Source organism: Planococcus citri, chromosome 3 (genome assembly GCF_950023065.1).
Source record: "Planococcus citri chromosome 3, ihPlaCitr1.1, whole genome shotgun sequence".
Taxonomy (NCBI): domain Eukaryota; kingdom Metazoa; phylum Arthropoda; class Insecta; order Hemiptera; family Pseudococcidae; genus Planococcus; species Planococcus citri.
This window is the reverse complement of record NC_088679.1, coordinates 18,258,012-18,279,435: the sequence shown is the minus strand read 5'-3', so window position 1 is coordinate 18,279,435 and position 21,424 is coordinate 18,258,012. Positions and strand designations below refer to the sequence as shown.

Here is a 21,424-nt window from a genome sequence, read left to right as displayed (position 1 = left end):
GAAATTCTCATCACTCACGGATTTACGGGACTTGATATAAATGCGAGATACTTAATCAATCATTCAATTTTTTAATTTTTTTATCTGGAAATTTGAAATTCTTTTTCGAATAATTTGTGTCCTGTTTTATGGTTACTTTTTAGCAATTTTGGATTTTATTTTGTGTCTGTGAGCTGCGTTAAATTTTCAATCGGTGAACCGTTTGTTGAAAGTTTTCTCATCGTTTTTCTAATCAATCAGAGAATTTTTGTGAATGATTGAATGTATGCTAAAGTTGTGCACGAGAATATACTGATGCCCCAATCACGATGTGTATTAAAACTGGCCTAGAAGCTACAGCATTACATTATTTTGAACCTGCCATGTAACAGTTGCAGTAAATTTTTTTGCAAATTGAGAAAGCAATTTATTCTTTTTGTACATAGCATTAATATTTCTGATTTTTTTCCCCAGAAATTCCTTTTTGTGAATTCAAATCTTCCATTTTTTTGGCTGTTTTTTGTTACCCGACAATTCGGGTTCTTTTCCGTGATTCAAATTTTCAACAAAATATATTAGTTCAAAGTCTGGGTTGTTGTTCATTCGCTGTTGATCTGAACTTTGCGAAAACGAATAATCGGCGAGTGTCTTACGGTGTCATGGAATAAGGTTCCGGTGTTACTGACGATTAAATTTTTTTTGTGTTACACATTCTTCGATTTAACTTTCTGTGTCGACTTCCAGAAACATTTATAAATTATAAATAAACAAATTGAGTTACCTGTAAAAAGGCCACATTTAACTTGAAAAATTCCAAAATGTCCTAAAATTGGAACACCACCTTTCCATCTTGCTCCAGAATCTAAAGAATGTAATTTTTTAAGTGAAAAATCATACTTACTTTTTAAAAGGGAAAATTCATTTTTTTTTGCTCCTGAAAAATCTGGAGTAGTCAACTTTGAACGGCTTTAACATTTTTTGAAACAAGACTCAGCAATGAATCGCGCAATTTTTGAAGTTTTCGGACTTTTCGAAACACAAATTTATGAAGAACAATTTTTGGATCATAAAAGTACGTATTTACAAGCAATATTAAGCATTGGAAAAAAAGCAAACAACTCCTGAACCTTATTCTATGACACAAACTACTGCCCTGGTAACGTCAACTTATAGGTAGACATATTCGCGCTCAGTTCCCGGGGATCAGCGTTGCTGTTGCTTGAAAAGCGGATACTGTATCAGTGCATTGATCAATGTACGATTCATCACTCAAAAATTAATAATCTGACGAACAACAATTTTTTTTCCCTACTAAAAGAATTCAAAAAACACATTCCTTGCTGACTTGACTGTTTTCCCATTTTTCTTGTAAAACGTTTGCATATGCGCATTTTATCACCATGAATTATTCAAATTTGAATTATTGAATTGAAAAATATTCATTACAGTATCCCCTTTTCAACAACTTCACGCATAAATCCAAAAAATGTTGTGCACTTTGCGTCACGAATGCGAATATGGGTCTAGAGCTTGGTGTAGGCCGGATTGTGGTCGATTTTTTTCATTATTTTTTTTTTTCGACCCCAGTACCGTCGGACTCTCGGAGCTCGTCGAAGCCATTGATTTTAGCAAAATCAATGGTCGAAGCTTCGTGGCTTTCTATCTGTTTCTGTAATCAACATCGAAGAAACAAGACTGTGGACAATTTGACACCGATTCATTAATTAGCATGATCAGTGATCGATGCGAATCTCGTACATTATGTAGGTGCGTGACTAGTAGATGTGAGTTTGGCGGAGCTGCATCACTGATGGATGATCTGAGCTGGGGTAGCCACACTGCATCTCCAGTTTTCCATTCGTGAAAGCTTTAAAAGTGTTTGGATGCTGGTGAAATGGTGTTGATTTTTTCCTCAATTAATCTGAGTTGGCGCGTTATTCGTAGCTATTATGGGAAAAAATAATTGAAAGTACCACCTCTCGTCGTCAGAATGCAGCCCAAAGTTGTATGTAATTGTTTTGAAAGACACTGACGAAAAGTGGTATGTTACCCTACCAATTTTTTTGGACGCCGGAAGCCCTTCAAATGTACCCGTCTTACGCCCGAGCACATCGCTTTGGCTTTGGACTGTACTCACAGTTTTACGATTTGAGAAACATTATGCTAGATTCGAGCTCTGAGAATATCTGTGAAGGTTTTGAATCTCATCTTCGTGTCTTATATCGTATTTACTGTGTTTACTGTCCTGCACTGAGAGATCGTGTATGATTGCTGCAATTTTTTTTTAAATTCCAAAATTAAATTCGCAAAATTTTGAAAAAAGCATTGGTATGGTTGAGCTGTTACTGGCCCATGCTGGAAGTATTTGGAATATCTGAAACCGGTTTACGAGTAATTTTTTTGGCCAAGTTTGTCATGAATTCGAGAAGTATCTCAATGATTTATGTAATTTCTAGGTTTTAGTGAAATTCTGCATCAGGTCCTTTATTTTGAAAAAAATAAAACAACGATGTGTACAAATGATTCGTATTTCTGCCATACTTATTTTGAAATGTTTCCCAATTCTCATACCTGCTTAATTTTCTGACAAGGTTCATCATTCAGTTACATTGAAAAGTCTTACATTTTGGTTACTCGCTGATAATTTATTCATGTGTAGTAATCATAGATCAAAATTATGAATGGAAAAAAAACATTTCCTTTGCTTTCACTTGTTTATGTCTCATAAACCAACTTGGCTGCTTGCATAAGATTACTACACACCTCTGAAAACTGCCGATTCTTTTTCATTCATTTTTTGGTGTCTCAATTATTATTGGCCTAGTTTCACGATCAATATTAATTTTACAAACCATTGATGTGATCTGAGCCATACAATTTCTGCTTTAAAGTCTCAAATTTGCATTCAAATTTCAATGTGATTGCGTGTATTTTCAGCATGGATGATATTTTCATTAGAAATGCATCCACTATTCAATAAATTATTTTTACTTCTCGTGAATTCTAATCTCGATTTTAAATATCAGAGGAAAATGAATTCATCAATTAATCCATTTATCGTGGCGACGTATTATTGGTAATTTTGTACTGGTGGTATTATTTACTTTTCATTCATGATAAATTTTGTTTCATGGCATATGGTACCATGATGCTGTAATGATCTTCTCTGGATAATGTATCTAATGAAATTAATTCTGAAAAGTCTCTTAATTCCGAGTCAAATGATTGATTACAAGTATATCAATGTGAAAAATTTGAACTGTTCAGTACAGTTTTTTATCCAAATGTTGATTGAACGGAGCTAAATTTTACCACAAAAACAATTTTAACTTATAACATTTAGCAAATGAATGGTTGATGAAAAAAAAAAACAAAGAATAATGTATGCCATCTGTTACTGACATGATGTTTTCATCAGAAATTAGTCTTTTTCTTATGTCTAAATCAAAGGTATTTTTTTTGGAATATGTACCTACTTAGCACTTTTTTGAAATTTTTGACAGGTGTTTTTAAATAGAAAAAAAATACATTTTCTAATGTCTAGTTTGATATTTTGTTGAAAAAAGAAGTGGAAAATATTGGAAAAAGTGGCGTGGAAAATCATTATTTTTTAATTAGATTTTCAACTCAGAAGTCCCATTTCTTTAAATACTTTGAATTTCTTTGAGAATTTTGATTTGATAGGTGTTTCTCATATCCTCCCACGTTGTTGAATACATATTTTGTAATGGTTTATTATTTTGAAAAAAAAAAAAAAATAGTGACATAGACCCCTAAAGTTTCAGTCATATTAATAAAAATAATTAATTACTTTACTATTTTAAAATGTGAATTTCCTTCTTCAATATGGACCCGTTTGCTATGTTTGTGGTGTTTCACGAGTTTATGCAATTTTCTATTTTGAACCACGAAAGCATCGTTTTTAAAATCAGGTACTGTTTTCTAGTTCACTGATCTTGTGTGTGCTATTACTGCAGTGACAGAAATTACGCATTTCTGCAGTGAATCCCTTGAAGTGATCTTTACTACCATGTACAGGTGATCACCTACATCATGTGTGTCTGACTTGAGTGGTTAAATATCAAGTCTATTATTTATTTATTTGACCGCATGAATCGATACATCAGTGTAACACATATCTGATCACATACATTCGTTGTGGTATGTACGCTGGGGGTTGATTAACTTAAGTACTATTTTCCATCAACTGTACTCTCTAAATGCAAATCATTTCTGAAGAACTGCAGTTGATAACACACCAGAGACAGATGAATCTAAGAAAACAAGTCTTCATGTCATTTTACTGACAAAAACGTCAAGATTTATTTTAAGAACCATTGTGAACGGGTTCCAGTCTAATGAGGAAAAAACTACCGTAGAAATTGTCTAAAATAGCTTTTTTCAAAAGTGTTCGGCTGAAAAAAAAAATTAATTGAAAAAAATTGGATTCTTTCAATGTGTCTTCTAATCCAAAAAAATGGATAAATGAATCTATGAATGAAAATTGATGTGTATCAGAACTAAAAAGCCACATATTGTAGAAAATTTAAAAGTGGCAAAAAATGATAGCGTCTGTCGTGGGAGGCACAATGAGAACACACAATTTGAAAAATGCAAAAAAAAAATGGAAACAAAAATGGGTAAAGTGATAAAAAAATCATGGTTTGCTACTAAATTTCAAAAATGAAACAGTAATAAAATCAACATGGTAAACACCACGCCTCATTTCGATATTTTTACTTAACAAATATTAATAAGACGAAAATGAAAACAGGAATTGGTAAAATTATGAAAAAATGTAGGTTTGCTACTAAATTTCAAAAAAAGAAAAGAAAAAGAGAAGTATAACAAAAACAAGAAAAAATTCACCATAAAATAATGCAAAAACAAAGAAGTAAAAACCACACCTCATTTTGATATTTTTACTTGACAAATATTAATTGATTCAATTAGCGTTTGTTTTTTGCATTTGCTGTCTTGGTTACAGATGGTAAAAAGTATAGTCTAGTGATGATAACATGTTTGCATACTGAACTCCAAATTCATTTGGTTTTTTGTTTTTTTTTTTTTGTTGTTAGAAATTGATATTATTATTTTTTAATTTAGAGAAAAGATGGCAAAAGCCACCTTACTTTATTATGAAAAAAACTTGAAACATCAACTAGGATCTAAAAAAAAAATGAAATGTTTCATACGTCGAGATTTTCATTTAATTAGACTGGTCCAGAGAAGATCATTTCAAGCAAGTTTCGCCGAAGTATTTCAGGGATCCCTTCGATTTTTCCGATGATACTTAATTTGTTCAAGAATTCTCAAGCTGCAAAACTTTCATTTTTTTTTTTGCAAACTTTGAATTCAATTCAAGCCGGAGTTTTCCTCTTAGATATATCAATATGATTTTTTTTTTCAATTCAGAACTTTGCATGTATTTCTGCTATGAAATGAATGTTCAACAACTAGAGATGTGCGGTGTGAAAAGTGAAAAGTGAAAAGTACTTTTCTTTCAATGAAAAGTTGAAAAGAAAAGTTCCTACTTTTCATTTCACTTTTCAGTTTTTACTAAAAAAAAAAAGCGAGTGACCAATCAATTTACTCATCAGAGATCACTGACCTCATTGATGAAGTCAAATATCAAGTTTCACTCTCTCCACTCCTCCCCTTCGCAGTCCACACCCATTATTGATATTTTTCTCAACATTTTTTTCAAAACTGAAAAACCCAAAAATGTTAGAGGCTCTTGAAAGGCTCAAAACTACCACTATTCGATTAAGTAGGTGAAAAAATGATTTTGTTTTTTTGTGTGTTTTAAATAGGCATAAAATACATCAATTTGCAGCTTTTACAGAGAGCTTTAAAATGAGACTCACACGATTTACTTTTCACACTTTGCACAACTTTTCACACTTTTCAATGAACTTTTCACTTTTCATTTCACTAAAATTACTTTTCTGAAAAGTGCACATCTCTATCAACAACTCGCGAATTCTTGAGATTTGAATGTGAAAGTGAAATATTTCTGCATTTTATCACCTTTTTTGTTTTGAGACTTTCCCTTAATTTTCGATGTGACCATTGAAAATACGGATAATCGAATATATCTTTGTGTCTGTGAGCTGTGTTGAATTTTTAATCGAGAAACAGATTGTTGAGTGTTCTTATAACTTTTCTATTCGATCAGAAAATGTTCCTAATGATTGATATGCATGCTAAAGCTGTTCATGGAAATACACTGATGCCCCAATCAAGGCTGGCCATGAAACTATAGCATTATTTAATTTTAAACCTTCTGTGTAACAGTTGCCATACATTTTTTTTGCGAATTCGAAAAACAATCTATTCTTTTTGTAGCATCAGTATTTCTGATTTTTTTTCCAGGAAATTCCCTTTTGTGAATTCAATTCTTCAATTTTTTTTGGCTGTTTTTATGTTACCTGAGAATTCGGGTTCTTTTCCATTATTCAAATTTTTTTATATTTCAACAAAATTAGTTCAATGTCTGGGTTGTTGTTCATTTGCTGTTGATCTGAACTTTGCGAAAACGAATAATCGGCGAGTGTCTTACGGTGTCATGAAATAAGGTTCCGGTGTTATTGACGAAAAACGCGTTCAAAGTTTTGAATTCGATTTCTTTTAATGAATAAATTTTTTTGTGTTACACATTTTTCGATAAAACTTACTGCATCAAATTCCAGATACATTTGAACACAAATTAAGTTACCTGTATGAAGGCCACATTAGCTTGGAAAATTCTAAAATGTTCTAAAATTGGAACACCACCCTTCTCTCTCGATCCAAAAAAAAATAATGAAGTTTTCTTAAACGTGAAAAATCATACTTACTTTTTTAAAAAGAAAAAATCTATTTTTTGCTCCTGAAAAATCTTGAAAAGCGAACTTTGAACGTCTTTAACCTTTTTTGGAACAAGTACAGGAATGAATCGCAAATTTTGAAATTTTTGGACTTTTCAAAATTAAACTTTGTCGAGAACGTATTTTGGATCATAAAGTATGTATGTACTCGTATTTACAAGCAATATTAAGCATTGAAAAAAAAAAAAAACAATCAACTCCCCAACCTTATTCTATGACACAAACTACTGCCCCGGTAACGTCAACTTATAGGCAGAGATATTCGCATTCAGTTCCTGGGGATCAGCGTTGCTGTTGCTTGAAAAGCGGATACTGTATCAGTGCATTGGACATTTAGAGTATCTATACGTACGATTCATCACACAAAAAATTAATAATCCTGCAGTCAAAAATTATTTTTCGCTCCTATAAAAATTCAAACAACACTTTCCTTGCTGACTTACTGTTTTCAAATTTGAATTTTTGAGTTAAAAAAGATTCACAATCACAGTATCCCCTTTTCAACAACTTCAGCGCGTAAATCCAAAAAATGTTGTGCACTTTGCGTCACGAATGCGAATATGGTTCTAGAGCTTGGTGTAGGCCGGATTGTGGTCGATTTTTTTTTCATTATTTTTTTCTTCGACCCCAGTACCGTCGGACTCTCGGAGCTCGTCGAAGCTTTGTGGCTTTCTATCTGTTTCTGTAATCAACATCAAAGAAACAAGACTGTGGACAATTTGACACCGATTCATTAATTAGTATGATCAGTGATCGATGCGAATCTCGTACTTTATGTAGGTGCGTGACTAGTTGATGTGAGTTTGGCGGAGCTGCATCACTGATTGGTGATCTGAGCTGGGGTAGCCACACTGCATCTCCAGTTCTCCATTCGTGAAAGCTTTTAAAGTGTTTGGATGCTGGTGAAATGATGTTGATTTTTTCCTCAATTAATTCGAGTTGGCGCGTTATTCGTAGCTATTATGGGAAAAAATAATTGAAAGTACCACCTCTCGTCATCAGAATGCAGCCCAATGTTAGTCGCTAGCACACAGGTTGTATGTATGTAATTGTTTTGAAAGACAATGACGAAATGTGGTATGTTACCCTACCAATTTTTTTTTGGATGCCCGAAGCCCTTCAAATGTACCCGTCTTACGTCCGAGCACATCGCTTTGGCTTTGGACTGTACTCACAGTTTCACGATTTGAGAAACATTATGCTAGATTCGAGCTCTGAGAATATCTGTGAAGGCTTTGAATCTCATCTTCGTGTCTTATATTGTATTCACTGTGTTTACTGTCCTGCACTGAGAGGTCGTGTATGATTGCTGCAATTTTTTTTTCAATTCTACAACTAACTTCGCATAATTTTGAAAAACCCATCGATATGGTTTAGCTGTCATTGGCCCGTGGTGGAAGTATTTGAAATTTAAAACCAATTTTTTCTGGTCATTTATGTAGTTTGAGAAGTGTTCAAATTTCGAGTAGATTTTGTAACATTCGTACGAATACGAAATTGTTTTTTGGTACATACAAGGCACTGGAAAAATATTTCTCGTCATGTTTCAATTTTATAAAAAATGTTATTTTTTCGTGGAAAGTTAATAGGTATATACTTGACGAAGTACATTTTTTTCAAATTCAATTTAAATTTATTTCTATGAAAAAAATCAGATATGCATTCCCATGGAGTATCGAATCTACGAGACTAAAATCTTGTATCTATAAGTACCTTTAAAAATCGACATACTTATTCAATTTTTACCGACAGAATAATGAAAAAAAAAGATGAAATAAACAATGATCAACATGAAAAATAACACAATAAATTAGTGATGGAAGTATGTACCTAATACCATCGGTTATGCTTCAGGTAATCAAGAATTGATTGCTCGAAAACAGGTAAATTTTTGACGAGGTTAGCAACAATGATAAACGTAAACATGCACGTTTCCCTACTCGCTGATCAAGTATAGCAGCTGGTTGGTATATAAAGCAAAACTCGCATCGCACGCGCCAGTCCTTGTCTTTGGGGAGCTCAGCGCTCAAGGAGCGTATAGCGAGAGCGTTGCTGCTGACACCAAGATATAAAAAACCCGCGCCCGCACGAACTTACCTTCGCTGCTGAGTGCAATTTTTGAAAGTCTCCTTACTTTATAGGAGACCATAATTTACACGAACACGAACGAACTTGAATTATTTGTCAACTAATGTAAATCTTCAACAATCGACATGTGTGATTTAAATCATTACCTACGACAATTAAGTATTGACATTGACTCTATGTGAACAATTGATTGGCTTTGTTGTTTTTTTTCTTCATTTTTCTGAAAATGTACGTATTCTGTACCTATCCAAGAATTTCGAAAATTTGATTTTCTTGAATTTTTCTTCGCGATTATTTTCAACTTCCTCTAATTTTTTATACTTTTTCTTATTATAAGTATAAAAAAAAAACACGATCAGCAAGCGTAGTAAGAAGAGCTGAAAGAAAATGTTTTCTACTCATTTTTGACAAGTAGGCAATTACTTTTATGATTAGCAGATGAAATTGACTGTAAAAATGAAAAATGATGAGTTTTTAATTGACGTAACTCTAGTTTTCAGTTCTTTTTTTCTCATAAAAGTTGAATAGGTTGGGGTTTCGAAATTTGCGAGCATAAAAATATTGTTAAAATGTAAAAGGCTCAATTTTGAGTGAAATTAATTTACTGTGACGCGTTATTTAACATGATAGTATTCTTCAGAGCAAATTTTCCGATGTGAAATTATTCGTGAAACAACGTTACAGTTATTCAACCTGTATAGCCCTAATGTTGTTTTAATTTAATAATAAGGCCATGACTCGTGTGAAACTTCATTTGATGTCTAGTTACAATCTTGAGTGCACAGAAGTAATACGTATGTCTGAATTGAGTAAATATTTGAACATACTAATTAATAATTATGATACCTACTAATAATTAATGCATCAAAATCTCATACTTTATGATGGTCGGATCTTTTTTTATTTATTTTTTTCATCTTTGCTATGTGATTGCTTTTTGATGCGTCTCAATTCTGTGTTTTCTTCAGTGGGTATTTTTTTTTTTTTTTTTTTTGGGTGTTTATAATTACAAATTAGTTTGATTGCAATGATTATGAAGATGGATGAACAATAGTTTTTTTTTACCTTCCACAGTTTTCATGTCTGTGTTGATAAAATATTATCTATTTCATTTGATTTTTCATCGGGTGTTATAATATCTCACTCAATGTAGATATATGTAGTTTGGATATTTTTGTTCGATAAGATTTTAGCCAAATACCATACTGCATGAATGTAAACAACTTGCTCCCCAATTTGATTATATTCTTGAAGATAATCGATTTTTAATTTTCATTCCGTCAGTTAAAGTTATGAAGGATGAAAATAGACAAATCGATGCTGATGAGTTACCTCAATGAATGAGAATCAAAAAAAAAAAAAATTATATTTAATCTTTGGTTATAGTTAATCCAGTAGGTAATTTTCAAATACATAGAATTATCACAGCCTAATTAGCGAAGCATTACATTTTATTTTAGTGATTTGTTGTATGCTTTATTCACCATATTTTTCTTTTTTTTTGTTTTTCAACATTTTTTATACTGAGCGTGTAGGTATAATTGCTAGGATTTTTATGCCCAATTTCGAGTTTCTAGCTGACATAATTCGTTTTCATTCATCTATATAGGAAAGTCTAACCGCGTAAATTTACATATTTCGTTCATCATCGTCTAATTCTGGACAGTTTGGAGCTATCAGATCTTCTTCCAATGAATTTGGTGGGCGATTTCTGTTGAAAAATCGAAACTGTAAAAGCATTTGAGTCGTTAATATTTTTATGTCATTATTTCTACTTACATAATACTGTCAAAAACCTTATTCGCTTACCTTGTACATGACGTACATTATCACCGCCAAGATGAGAATACCTATAATTGCTGACCCAACATTACTCCAATAGTATCCTTGTGACGCGCTTTTTTCAATTTTTAACAATTTTATATTGGTGAATACTTGTTTCGATGGAATCATTCCAACTGATGGTAGCACTCTGTGAGCTTGCTTGGTTACATTTACTCGAATGTACGAGGCCACTCTTACTGTTTTGTTGTGATCATTCTGTGTTTTGTTTGAAACATGGAAATAAGTAATCATGTAGGTATTTGTGCATCTAACTTGAGAATATTTTCGTAAAACAACGAGTTTACCTACCTGAAACGTTTTAGCCCATACTACTGATGGGAATACGATGGATGCGACTTGGTTCTTATTTAAATGTTTGATTTTACATTGAATTTTAATGCATTGGCCCAACAAACAAGAATTTTCATTCGTAACTTTGCTATTCACTTGTCGTCTTTTTCGAAGATGAGATTCAGTCAGTTCATCCTTATTATATTCGTTCGAAGCAGGAGTTGAATCAGAATTTTCAGCATTGTACCTGCATAATATGAAGACGAACCGTTATTGTCATTCAAATTTGTCTCAATATTAATCAAATTCGTGCCTCAACTTACGTATTTTTACCGTCGACAGAAGTATTGGTTTTTACATCATCTTCGGCGTCGTTGTCTGGTATTAATAAGTGATTATAAGATTGATCCAACTGTAGGAGAGCGCATCGCCAGAGAAAACCAAAATGAAAATATCATAATGAGACTTTAAAACGAGTCAAAATTACGTAAATAGAATGAAAAATGAACTTATACCTTCAGGTTTTCGTAGTTAAGATTCTCGATGTGATCACATTCGATAGAGCCTCCAGTTATTGGTTGAGCGATCAAGTACAGCAAATTCTGATCTGTGAAAGATGCAAACAATGAAAGTGAAAGATTGCCCTCAATGTGTTTGTTTTTCGAATATTTCAATTTTTTTTATATGAATTGCAAAAACCATGCTAAACCTCAAATAACGTCATAGTCTAGTAGAAGGTAGCAGAAAAAATGGGGTCATTTAGAAAACGTTGGTAGAAAACTGAATTTTGGTATACCTACTGGTCCATTTTTGTGTCCTAATCAAGGGTCTAGGGTGTTCGGTCGCGTCCGGGGTGAGCGTTCCCCTGAATTGTAGATCCAAGCCCCCCCCCCCCCCCCCCCATTCAGTGTTTGGCACTTTTCTCCTCAAATATTGATCTTGGCTTTCAATTTTAATGTACAGAAAATTTCCTACAAAATGACCGTCTGATGGTTTCCGTAACCCCAAGGGGATAGAGCTGTGTTTGTTAGAAGAGAGGTGGGTTCCTTCAAAGTGATCATAATTTTTCGAAAACCGTTTTTCATGCTAGTATTGAAGGAGTGGATGTGCTCAGATATGAATGTTGACCACATCCATAATTACATGGTGGACTTCAGAACCACCCTCTCCTTCTCATAATGGAATTACTTTCAAAGTTTTATGACACCATTAATAAGTTTATTTTATTATCCATATCTTGAATGTAATTACATTATGAGGGGGAGGAGGGAGGAGGTGGTTCTGAAGTGCACTGGGTATAGGTATGGATGGGGATCAACATTCATATCTGAGCACATCCACTTGTTCAATACTAGCATGAAAAACGGTTTTCGAAAAATTATAATCACTCTGAAGGAACCCCCCCCCCTCTCTCTTTAAACAAACACAGCTCTATCCCCTTGGGGTTACGGAAACCATCAGACAGTCATTTTGTTGGAAATTTTCCGTACATAAAAATTAACTCACTTTTTTAAAGCTACTTAAGATCAATATTTTAGGAGAAAAATGCCAAAAACAGAATTGGGGGAGGGCTAGGATCCAAATTTTAGGGGAACGCTCACCTCGGACGCGACCGGACACCTCAGATCCTTGATTAGGACATGCAAGTGGACCAGTATACCAAAATTCAAAATTCGAGTATCTGCAGTAGTTTGGTTTTCATTTTTACCTAAATTTTTATAGCTTTGAACTCTTATTGATAAGCTAAGAAAATTTAATGATTTGAACCCGAAAAATTGATGCTTGAAGTACACTTATACCTTAGCAGTTAGCACGACTCAAATGTACTCGTATTTAGGTATAGGTAACCCTCTTTTCAATTGACTATAATGGTATAAACCGTATGAAAAAAAAACTGGTCTGAAACCAATGTGAAAAATGAAGTTCATCCCCTCCCTTCAACATAGAAGGTTTGCATCGTGGAAATTTTACCTGCGTTCAATTTCTGTGGCCAATAAAACGTTGCAATAGCCTCTGTGATTTCCAAAAAACCTAAATTTTTGATAACATATCGGTGTAGTAAAAGTGGTCCAGCTTGTGTGTCTGTCTCAATGTAATCGAATGTATAGCTCGATACGTTGAAAATTTCGATTGGTGATGATGAGCTGAAAAAAAACGGATTGGTTAATGTTTTCGAAGACATAACTGAAATGAAAGACGCTAGTGCGCATTTTAACTTACCCAGTAATTGACAGATTAGGATTTTCAACGATGGAAATATTGAATGATTTTTCATCGTTAGATTGTGGATTTTTATTCAAATTCGAATTAATGCTAGTAACATTTGCTTGAAAAGTGAATGTGTTATTTTTGACTTGGGTGCCGTCGAGGACTTCGAAGACTAGTGTGAAATTTACCTATAAAATGAATATAGGCTATATTTAGCAGGTGATTGGTAGAATACTTCGAGTACCTATTTCTGTCGTTTACTTGCTTACAATTTCATCTTTTGGTATCGGATTTCCTATTTTACAAATTATTGTGAAATTATTATCAGAATTGGGAGTAGGGCAGCTGATAGGTTGGGAATATGAGAAACCTAGACCTTGAGGTAGCTTCAAATAAAATACACTGCGATACGAGTCGTCTCCTTTGTTCATCACCGATACGTTTAGACGGAGGTTGTTGGGATTTCTTGGACCCAATATAAATTTTTCGACGTTTCTGAAGTGTTGAAAAACAATGAAATACAGTAGAATCAAAAATTACATATTTTAGCGAATTAATTTTCGAAATGAAGGAACTTACGATTTCATGGATATACGTAAATCGGGAATACAGATATTATCATCGCCGCAATTATTCGCAATCTGTAAACTGGTTTCTTTAGTCACCGATTCTGTATCACTATTCAGTATTCCTGCCAATGGTGCATTTTTGTTTTTATTTTTCGGTGTGATTAATGAACAACTGAGTTTAGCGTAGATTGGTGATAATTTATCTTCATCTTGCTGAAAACATTTGAATGTACGAGTAATTATCTCCTGTAGATATTTTTAATAAAACGTTTACGAATAGCAATCTATGATTTCACTTACTTTCAACTGAGCTATGTAAGCTTCCATGTTTCTGCAATCCGGTTTATTTTTCCGAAGAACCGTCGAAAAACTAATTATGTTATTTTTTTCGTCATTCAAGAAAAACATTCTCGATGTTGTTAATTGTTCGTGATCGAGAAAAATTTGTGTTGAAATTTCTGTCAAAGTACAGAAGAAACGTTCGGTTTTTAAAACACTCCACCATTCATCAGAAAACAGCTCGTCTTGTACCTACTTATTTCATTTTCTGCAGATGAATCATACTTCAGGCAGATTTTCAATTGGACGCAGGGAACTTTGGTGCCATCTTTTAGTTTACACGAATGCTCATCTAATGATATTACTTGTTTTGAAAACGAAATATCTGCGGTCAAATTGATTATGGGTTTTGACCTGTAAAACAGATCCGTGGAAATTATCGAATGCATTCGCAAACTATGTTATGGAATAATATTTTTATCATCACTTGCCGGAAGAGAAAGGCGGCGTCAGATTCGTGAGCTCCGACAACCAAATCAGGGTACAAATTATCATCCAAGTCTAACCCACCAGATAGTGACGATCCGAAAGAATTTAATGAAAGTGCTTGAATTTGATTGAGATTGTACACCTCCGATGCTTTGATTATTTGAGAGGGGGTTTTCATGACCCCTTGCTTTGAGCCATGATGAATGTATACAGCTCCGGTGCACAAAGCACCTTGATGGTTTTTATTTTCTTCATAAGGAGCTCCGACAGCGATATCTACCAGTCAATGTGATTTTATTAGAACATTTGCAGGATATGGTGTCCTTAGATCGTGTGTTCGTGCCGAAGATAAGCTTACCTCCGAATCCATCTTGATTTATGTCTCCTATGGATGCGATCGCAAAACCAAAGCGTCCCTTCGAGTGTTTTCCATCAATTGTATCAGATTTTGTGAATATTTTGTCCTAAGAATAAACATAGTTTGTTAGTGTGTGATTGGCCTTGGGGTCATTCCACGTCAATTCGACCAAGAACTGGAATGGGGGAGGGGAGGGGGTCGGTGATTTTTTGAAATTGCTCCTGTGGAAAGACCTTTTGAAGGGATGACCAATGGCGCAAATCGCAGCCCTCTAGCCCTTTTTTAAAGGCTTCTAGGGGGGTGTTGAAGTTTTCAGTCAACTTGAAATAACATCCATTTCAGCAGTGGATTATTCGATAACAGCGATACCTACCAAAATGTCATTTTTTCTAATAGTTAGTGGCTTTGAAAGGCTTTTTGGTGATATCATAAAAATCAGTGTTGACAGTTTTTTTCGTACGAAAAATTAGCTCGAAAAGTTTCAAAGCGTAGTTTTCATATCGTTCCGACTCTCAAAAATTCTGAAAAAAATATATTATGGACAACTTTTCATGCTGAACAACATAATTACTAAAAAATTGGGATGGCATAATGTCGTGAAGTAGATTTTATAAAATTGAAAGTTTGCGAAAAATGCAATTTTTTGATTCGAAAGTTGAAAAAAAGTTTTTATCGCTGAAGTTGATCTATTGGACCTCTATTTTTACGTATCTGTTGGAAAAGTTGAAAAAATCCCTTCACTCGATGAAATAAACTCATCACAAAAAATCAAAATACGAAAAAATTGAATTTTCAATTTCAAGCATCAAAAAAAGTTGATAAAAATTACACTCATAGCAAAAAAATTGAAATTGGTCTACTTTTTGAATTTTTTTGAATTTTGATTTTTTTGTGATGAGTTTCTTTCACCGAGTGAAGGGATTTTTTCAACTTTTTCAACGGATACGTAAAATAAAGGTCAAATGGGTCATCTTCACCAGTCGAAACTTTTTTTAAAGTTTCGAATCAAAAAATTGCATTTTTTTGCAAACTTCCAATTTTTTTAATCGACTTTACGACATAATACCAACCCAAATTTTTAATATGTTGTTCAGCATAAAAACTCATCCATAATATTTTTTCAGAATTTTTGAGAGTCGGAACGATATAAAAACTGCATTTTGAAACTTTTCGGGCCAATTTTCCGTACGAAAAAAACTGGCAACACTGATTTTTATGATATCACCAAAAAGCCTTTCAGAATCCCTAACTATTGGAAAAAGTTCCGTTTTGATAGGTATTGCGGGTATCGAGTAATCCACTGCTGAAATGGATGGTAATTCAAGTTTACTGAAAACTTTGACAACCCCTAGCAGCCTATAAAAAAGGGCTGGAAGGCTGCGATTTTCGCCTTTGATCATCTCTTCAAAAGGTCTTTCCACAGGAGAAATTTCAAAAAAATCGCCGACCTCCCCCTTACCAGTTCTTGGTCGAATTGACGTGGAACGACCCCTTGGTGAACACATTCATCTTGTGCGAGTTACAAACTTGCTGATCTGCGTCTTGTGCATTTCGAATGCTACCTAGTACGTCTACTGATTGATAATTATGAACAGTACTCACCCAACATATCGAGTTTCCTTGCAAACATGAATGTCTTCCTTGATAATAAACGTATATTCGACCATTTTCGTAAAACTGATTCAACGAGTTGAAATTATGCGAATATAAGGGTGCTCCTATGATCAAATCGTCAGCCCCATCACCATCCATGTCCGCGGTGCAGATCGAGTATCCAAAATATGCAGCGAATTGCTCACCAACTAACGGTTTCGATTCCGGGTTATTAAGATTTGACATGAATATGTTGACCTGTGAAAAAATTAAACTCGTGGTGTTGAATTTTTTTTTTTTTCATTTCAAAAATATTTTGTATCAATCATGCCCAACTAAATATACCTATCATTTCTAAAACTGTAAAAAAATTTTGGAATTCAGTGGTGCCAGTTTTTCGATCATAATTAGCAATTTCAGAAAATTAATAATAATAACCAAAAACTGTTTTTAAATCTTTCGAAAACCTTTGTCATCAGCTCTTGATTACTAGAAATTTTATTTCATACAAATCAGTGCTCGGTTCATGCTCATAGTGTCAAAATACCCTCATTACTACACTTTTCATAATAACTTCGGTTGGATTCCCGGAATTTACTTGCTTCATTTGAATTGAATAACCCTCAACATTCAAAGACGATTATTTACGTTATACTTCATCCTGCATGAAAACTGAAAAGTGATGAACTTTTTTTGTTGCATATTTTATGCAAAGCAATTTAGTTCAGACTATTGTCCCCGTTGATAGGGCCATATTTATAGAGAAAACTACTGAAAACTTGTTTTTGAGAGGTCATATTCACCTTCACCCTCCTAAGTGACGCTCACCATCAAAAATGAAAAATGAGACTATGTAGGTATTTCAGTCGACTGAAAAACGGTATTCCCTATAATATATACTTTGAAATGAAACCTTCAACTCACTTTTCCACGGAATTTTTCAGCTTTCGGTGAAGCTACTGCTACTCCTGTTTGCCCGTTATAAAAATCCAAATTTGCGATCGAGAAGCCAAAATAAGTGTACGGAGTTGATTTTGAAGATTTCGCAGGATCCTCTTTAATATTCGTTTTGCTTCTTCTGTCATCCATTTTTAGACTAGAGATGTACCCTGAAAGTTAAGTTTGAATTAACGCGGTTGTCGATTTCGTGAAGTTGCAAATTTTAGGGAGTGGAAATGCGAATATTAATTAAACTTTCTTGGAAAAACAGTCGTGCTGTATATTTGATTTTTAATACTACGTACCGTACATATGAATTGACGTAAAAAATATGTACTATGTAGATTTTACTTACCTTGTATTTTACGGTTTTCTTGGTAAACGGTTATTGCTCCGAAGTACAGAGTTTTTGAATCCTTCACAACATATAATCCATATGAATTACGAATATGATGTAATTTTTAGTCGAAGTTTGGATGAGTGATAATGAATATAAAAATAACGTCACTTACTTTTGAAACAGTTGTGCTGAAGCCTAGTTGTCTTATTTCTTCTGAAGAATCCAGTGAGTTCACTAAATACAAGTGAAAAAAATCAGATTTTAGTTCTGAATTCAGATAACCAATGTTTGATTACCTCCGCACTAAAGAATAGTGAAGAAAAAATGAGTTTTTACTCACTGACACTGTATTTCGCAAAATTGGTAAATCCTTTTTTTGAGTAATAGCAAGCACCAGTTGTACACGTTTCATCGGAAATGGGTCCTGATTGATATCCCAGAATTCTATAAATTCTTGGGGCACATACCTTCATGAATGAACAATATTGTATTATAAAATAGAGCTATAAGTTAGAAGTTGACTGGAGGATTGTCAAGAATGACAGTGGACAAATCCTATAGTGGAAGATAAATAATTATTCTAAATGTTGATGAAATCAAGCTCGAGTCTGGAGAAATATAGACAGCCCCAAAAATTAGCGGGGATCACTCCTCATGAGTGAAATTTTTTTATCTCTATGCAACGTATCTGTAGATGATGAAAACTCACCACTATAGCCCCATCGGATCCTGAAGTTGCCAACGAAACGCCTAATCCTTGCTGCTCAATGTGATCTTTGTTTTGGGAGTAATAGTCATAGTCACGACCATTTGGAGAATATGCTGTAATACATATAAACGGAATATAAATTAATTTAAAGTTGAACGGTTGTTAAACAAATCATGCATAATTATGTAATTATCACCATTGAACTTGAAATAAGTTCCTATGCTAATATTTCTTAGTACCTAATAATAAAGCGTTATTTTAATCAAACTCTACGCGTCGATGATAATAAGCTATCTCTAATGCTTCTCTCTCGCTATTTATCAAATTTGTGGGGACTTGGATGTTTTTATGAGTACGTGAAAAAGATATGAAAGTAGAAAAACGTGTCTATTTCCAATCGTTGTGAAATGTGAAAGCACCCAAATGGTTTTGGATTTATGATTTCCAAATGGTAGGCGATTTTGATGGCGATTGCCATTTCTTCGAGGGTGTCTGTTATAGCTTCTACTATGCGGATTAGATAAGATAAAAATGAAACCATGTGCGATAAAACATTTAAGTATGTAGATGCTCATCGATGATTCAACAATTGTGACGAATGAATCATTTTGTGTTAATTGAACCGTATTATTGTACTTCTATATAAGATAACATTTCTTGTGCCTATGTGTCTGAGTAATTTTTGTTTTTAATAATTTTTTTCTACCTCTTGGCGATCTACTCTCTAAATTTAAAGCAGTCAAATTTCACTGCTTAGCAGTCACGACATTTTGCCTTTTTAAAGCAGTAGTTTTTTTTTACTGCAAAACAGTGAAAAATTACTGAATTGGTCAGTCAAAATGATTTTTTACTGACCAATTCAGTAATTTTTCACTGTTTTGCAGTAAAAAAAACTACTGCTTTAAAAAGGTAAAATGTCGTGACTGCTAAGCAGTGAAATTGACTGTTTCAAATTTAGAGAGTAATGAGCATTATGACGTCAAGAATAAAGGTTCAAAAACTTGTATGGCAAAGATACAAAACTTGAAGAAATGTAGAGGTTAATAAAATGGTAAAAACGATGTCCTAGCTAGGCTATTGATTTGCTATCCATTTGAAGATAATTTGTGAGGTATGACAAAATAGTGTAGGTTTTTTTCCCTAAGTAAACACAAGTTCGAATAATTGAAAAGAATGACTTTAATTTTTTAAACATATTGACGTGACATATTTCTTTTGAAGTAAGTACTACATGTACATACATACATACCTAGGCCGCTTCTTATGTTGATTAATTTCTGAGATCCCTATTGCGCACGGACCCCTGCCTCTAATTTTTAGAAACTAATTAGTGTCATTAACAGTACGACCTCTACCAGTAGGTAGGTCTAGGTACAGGGGAGCGATGTGTAATATCCTACCTAGGCATTTTATTCATTGTCCTTCATAAACAACAAATGGAGAGATAAGTATTGATCTATTTTCTGAGCTAAGCTCCATACAGAAGGTTCAATCGGTTGTGGAAATAGCAAAAAATTTATTCTTCATGACAATATCATGGATGCAAATTATGAAGGGATGATGAATTTTGTCTAAATAGTGGGATACTGTTGCCTGAATTTTTTTGCAAAATTGGAGCCGAGTTGATTTAATTTTCGCGTAAAGTTGTGAGAAGCTCCTTTGAACCATTTTCTTCGTGCGTCGAAAATTATTCGTCAAACGCTGTTTGCATACGTATATTTCTATAATTCTCAATTTGGCACTTACTTACCTGGAAATTTTATTGCTTCACATTGACTTTCGTGTGGATCCACCTCGCAATAGTATGCAGAACCTCCCGTGTAGTTTTTTTCTATTGTGGAAAAATATTCGTCTTGATTTCTTGGAGCGCCTATGAGTACCCTGAAATTAAACTTAGGTTTGAATTTGAATAATTTTTGAATTGATATTTGTAGTGAAATTATAGCTTTGGGTATGAATGAATAATTTATATTTCGTACAAATGCATTGTTGATCGACCATTGGAATTCACGTGGAAGGTTTTGTACTGCCTTATTTGTAATTTCTCAGTTATTTACAACAATTATTGTTATTGGATTTTTAAAAATCCTTTTCTGAAATTTAATGTTAGAAAATGAAGATGTTAAACTCACCAACTTTTACCGTTTAGTTTATACGGAGCGACAGTGAATCCAAACATTGATCCATTTGAACCGTAGTACACCGTAGATGTTGCTAAATCGACATTAAACGCTGTGATTGGATCAAACAAAACTAAAAATATTGTAATAAAACAACACTCTCGAATTAACTTTAGCCAGCTGAACATGATTGAGTTTGATAAACTTCAAAATAATGTCCAAATTAATAAGAATTTATGCACTTTCAAAAAAAGTTTGAACGATGTTTCTTATACCTACAAGTGAAAATGTTTGATGCGATCGCGAACTAACCATCATTAAAATGTGTACCTACTGACCAGTACAAAACAAGTTCATCTCTTTTTATTGTCTCAATTTTATCAACTGCGGCCCAGTTATCTCGCCTGTGTAATACGAGTATTACGAATTCTTGATGATTCACAAAGTAACCGTTGGGTTCTTACACAAATACACACGTATAGGTTCCTAATTGATACCACGTAATCAATTACAAATTAGTTGATAATGCAATTTTCACCTGATGTACCTATGTACTTTCTGGAAGTTGTAATTGCTCATCATTTACCAATTTTTTTTTTCATGCTCAAAAGGTACCGAACCGAGAAAAAAGTGATGTAAATTCGATCGCGTGGAGTAATGTAAAGAGAAAGGGCCGATCACAAATTCGTGAACATATTTTTATACTTACACGAGTTTTTCGCTTGAGCATGAATTTTGTGATTCAGAGAATGGTTGTGGTTGGTGAGTG

The 21,424-nt window shown here is 33.6% G+C and overlaps 1 protein-coding gene and 1 non-coding gene across 4 annotated transcripts; one reads left to right on the top strand and one right to left on the bottom strand.

The window, feature by feature from the left end:
* The first annotated feature begins 8,845 nt into the window (after positions 1 to 8,845).
* Positions 8,846 to 8,974, top strand: LOC135842186 (U4atac minor spliceosomal RNA). The gene has a single exon (XR_010558088.1). It is a non-coding gene; the product is annotated as a U4atac minor spliceosomal RNA (small nuclear RNA).
* A 1,313-nt stretch (positions 8,975 to 10,287) lies between these two features.
* On the bottom strand, positions 10,288 to 20,979 carry LOC135840038 (integrin alpha-PS2-like). Of its 3 annotated transcripts, none has more exons than XM_065356350.1 (21): positions 20,668 to 20,979; positions 20,286 to 20,416; positions 18,536 to 18,648; positions 18,167 to 18,293; positions 17,999 to 18,060; positions 17,842 to 17,902; positions 17,472 to 17,656; positions 16,557 to 16,805; positions 14,955 to 15,060; positions 14,599 to 14,872; positions 14,364 to 14,521; positions 14,129 to 14,286; positions 13,839 to 14,041; positions 13,529 to 13,754; positions 13,272 to 13,447; positions 13,023 to 13,195; positions 11,567 to 11,658; positions 11,375 to 11,463; positions 11,070 to 11,298; positions 10,746 to 10,976; positions 10,288 to 10,664 (listed from the first exon to the last, which is right to left on the bottom strand). In XM_065356350.1, the coding sequence occupies exons 1-21, from the start codon at positions 20,841 to 20,843 to the stop codon at positions 10,566 to 10,568; spliced, it is 3,318 nt and encodes a 1,105-aa protein (XP_065212422.1). In that variant the 5' UTR covers positions 20,844 to 20,979; the 3' UTR covers positions 10,288 to 10,565. The 3 variants fall into 3 exon arrangements, with proteins under 3 accessions (XP_065212422.1, XP_065212423.1, XP_065212424.1); XM_065356351.1 differs by having other exon boundaries at positions 10,288 to 10,647; XM_065356352.1 differs by lacking the exons at positions 20,286 to 20,416; positions 20,668 to 20,979 and having other exon boundaries at positions 18,167 to 18,381; positions 18,536 to 18,654.
* Between the last annotated feature and the right edge of the window lie 445 nt (positions 20,980 to 21,424).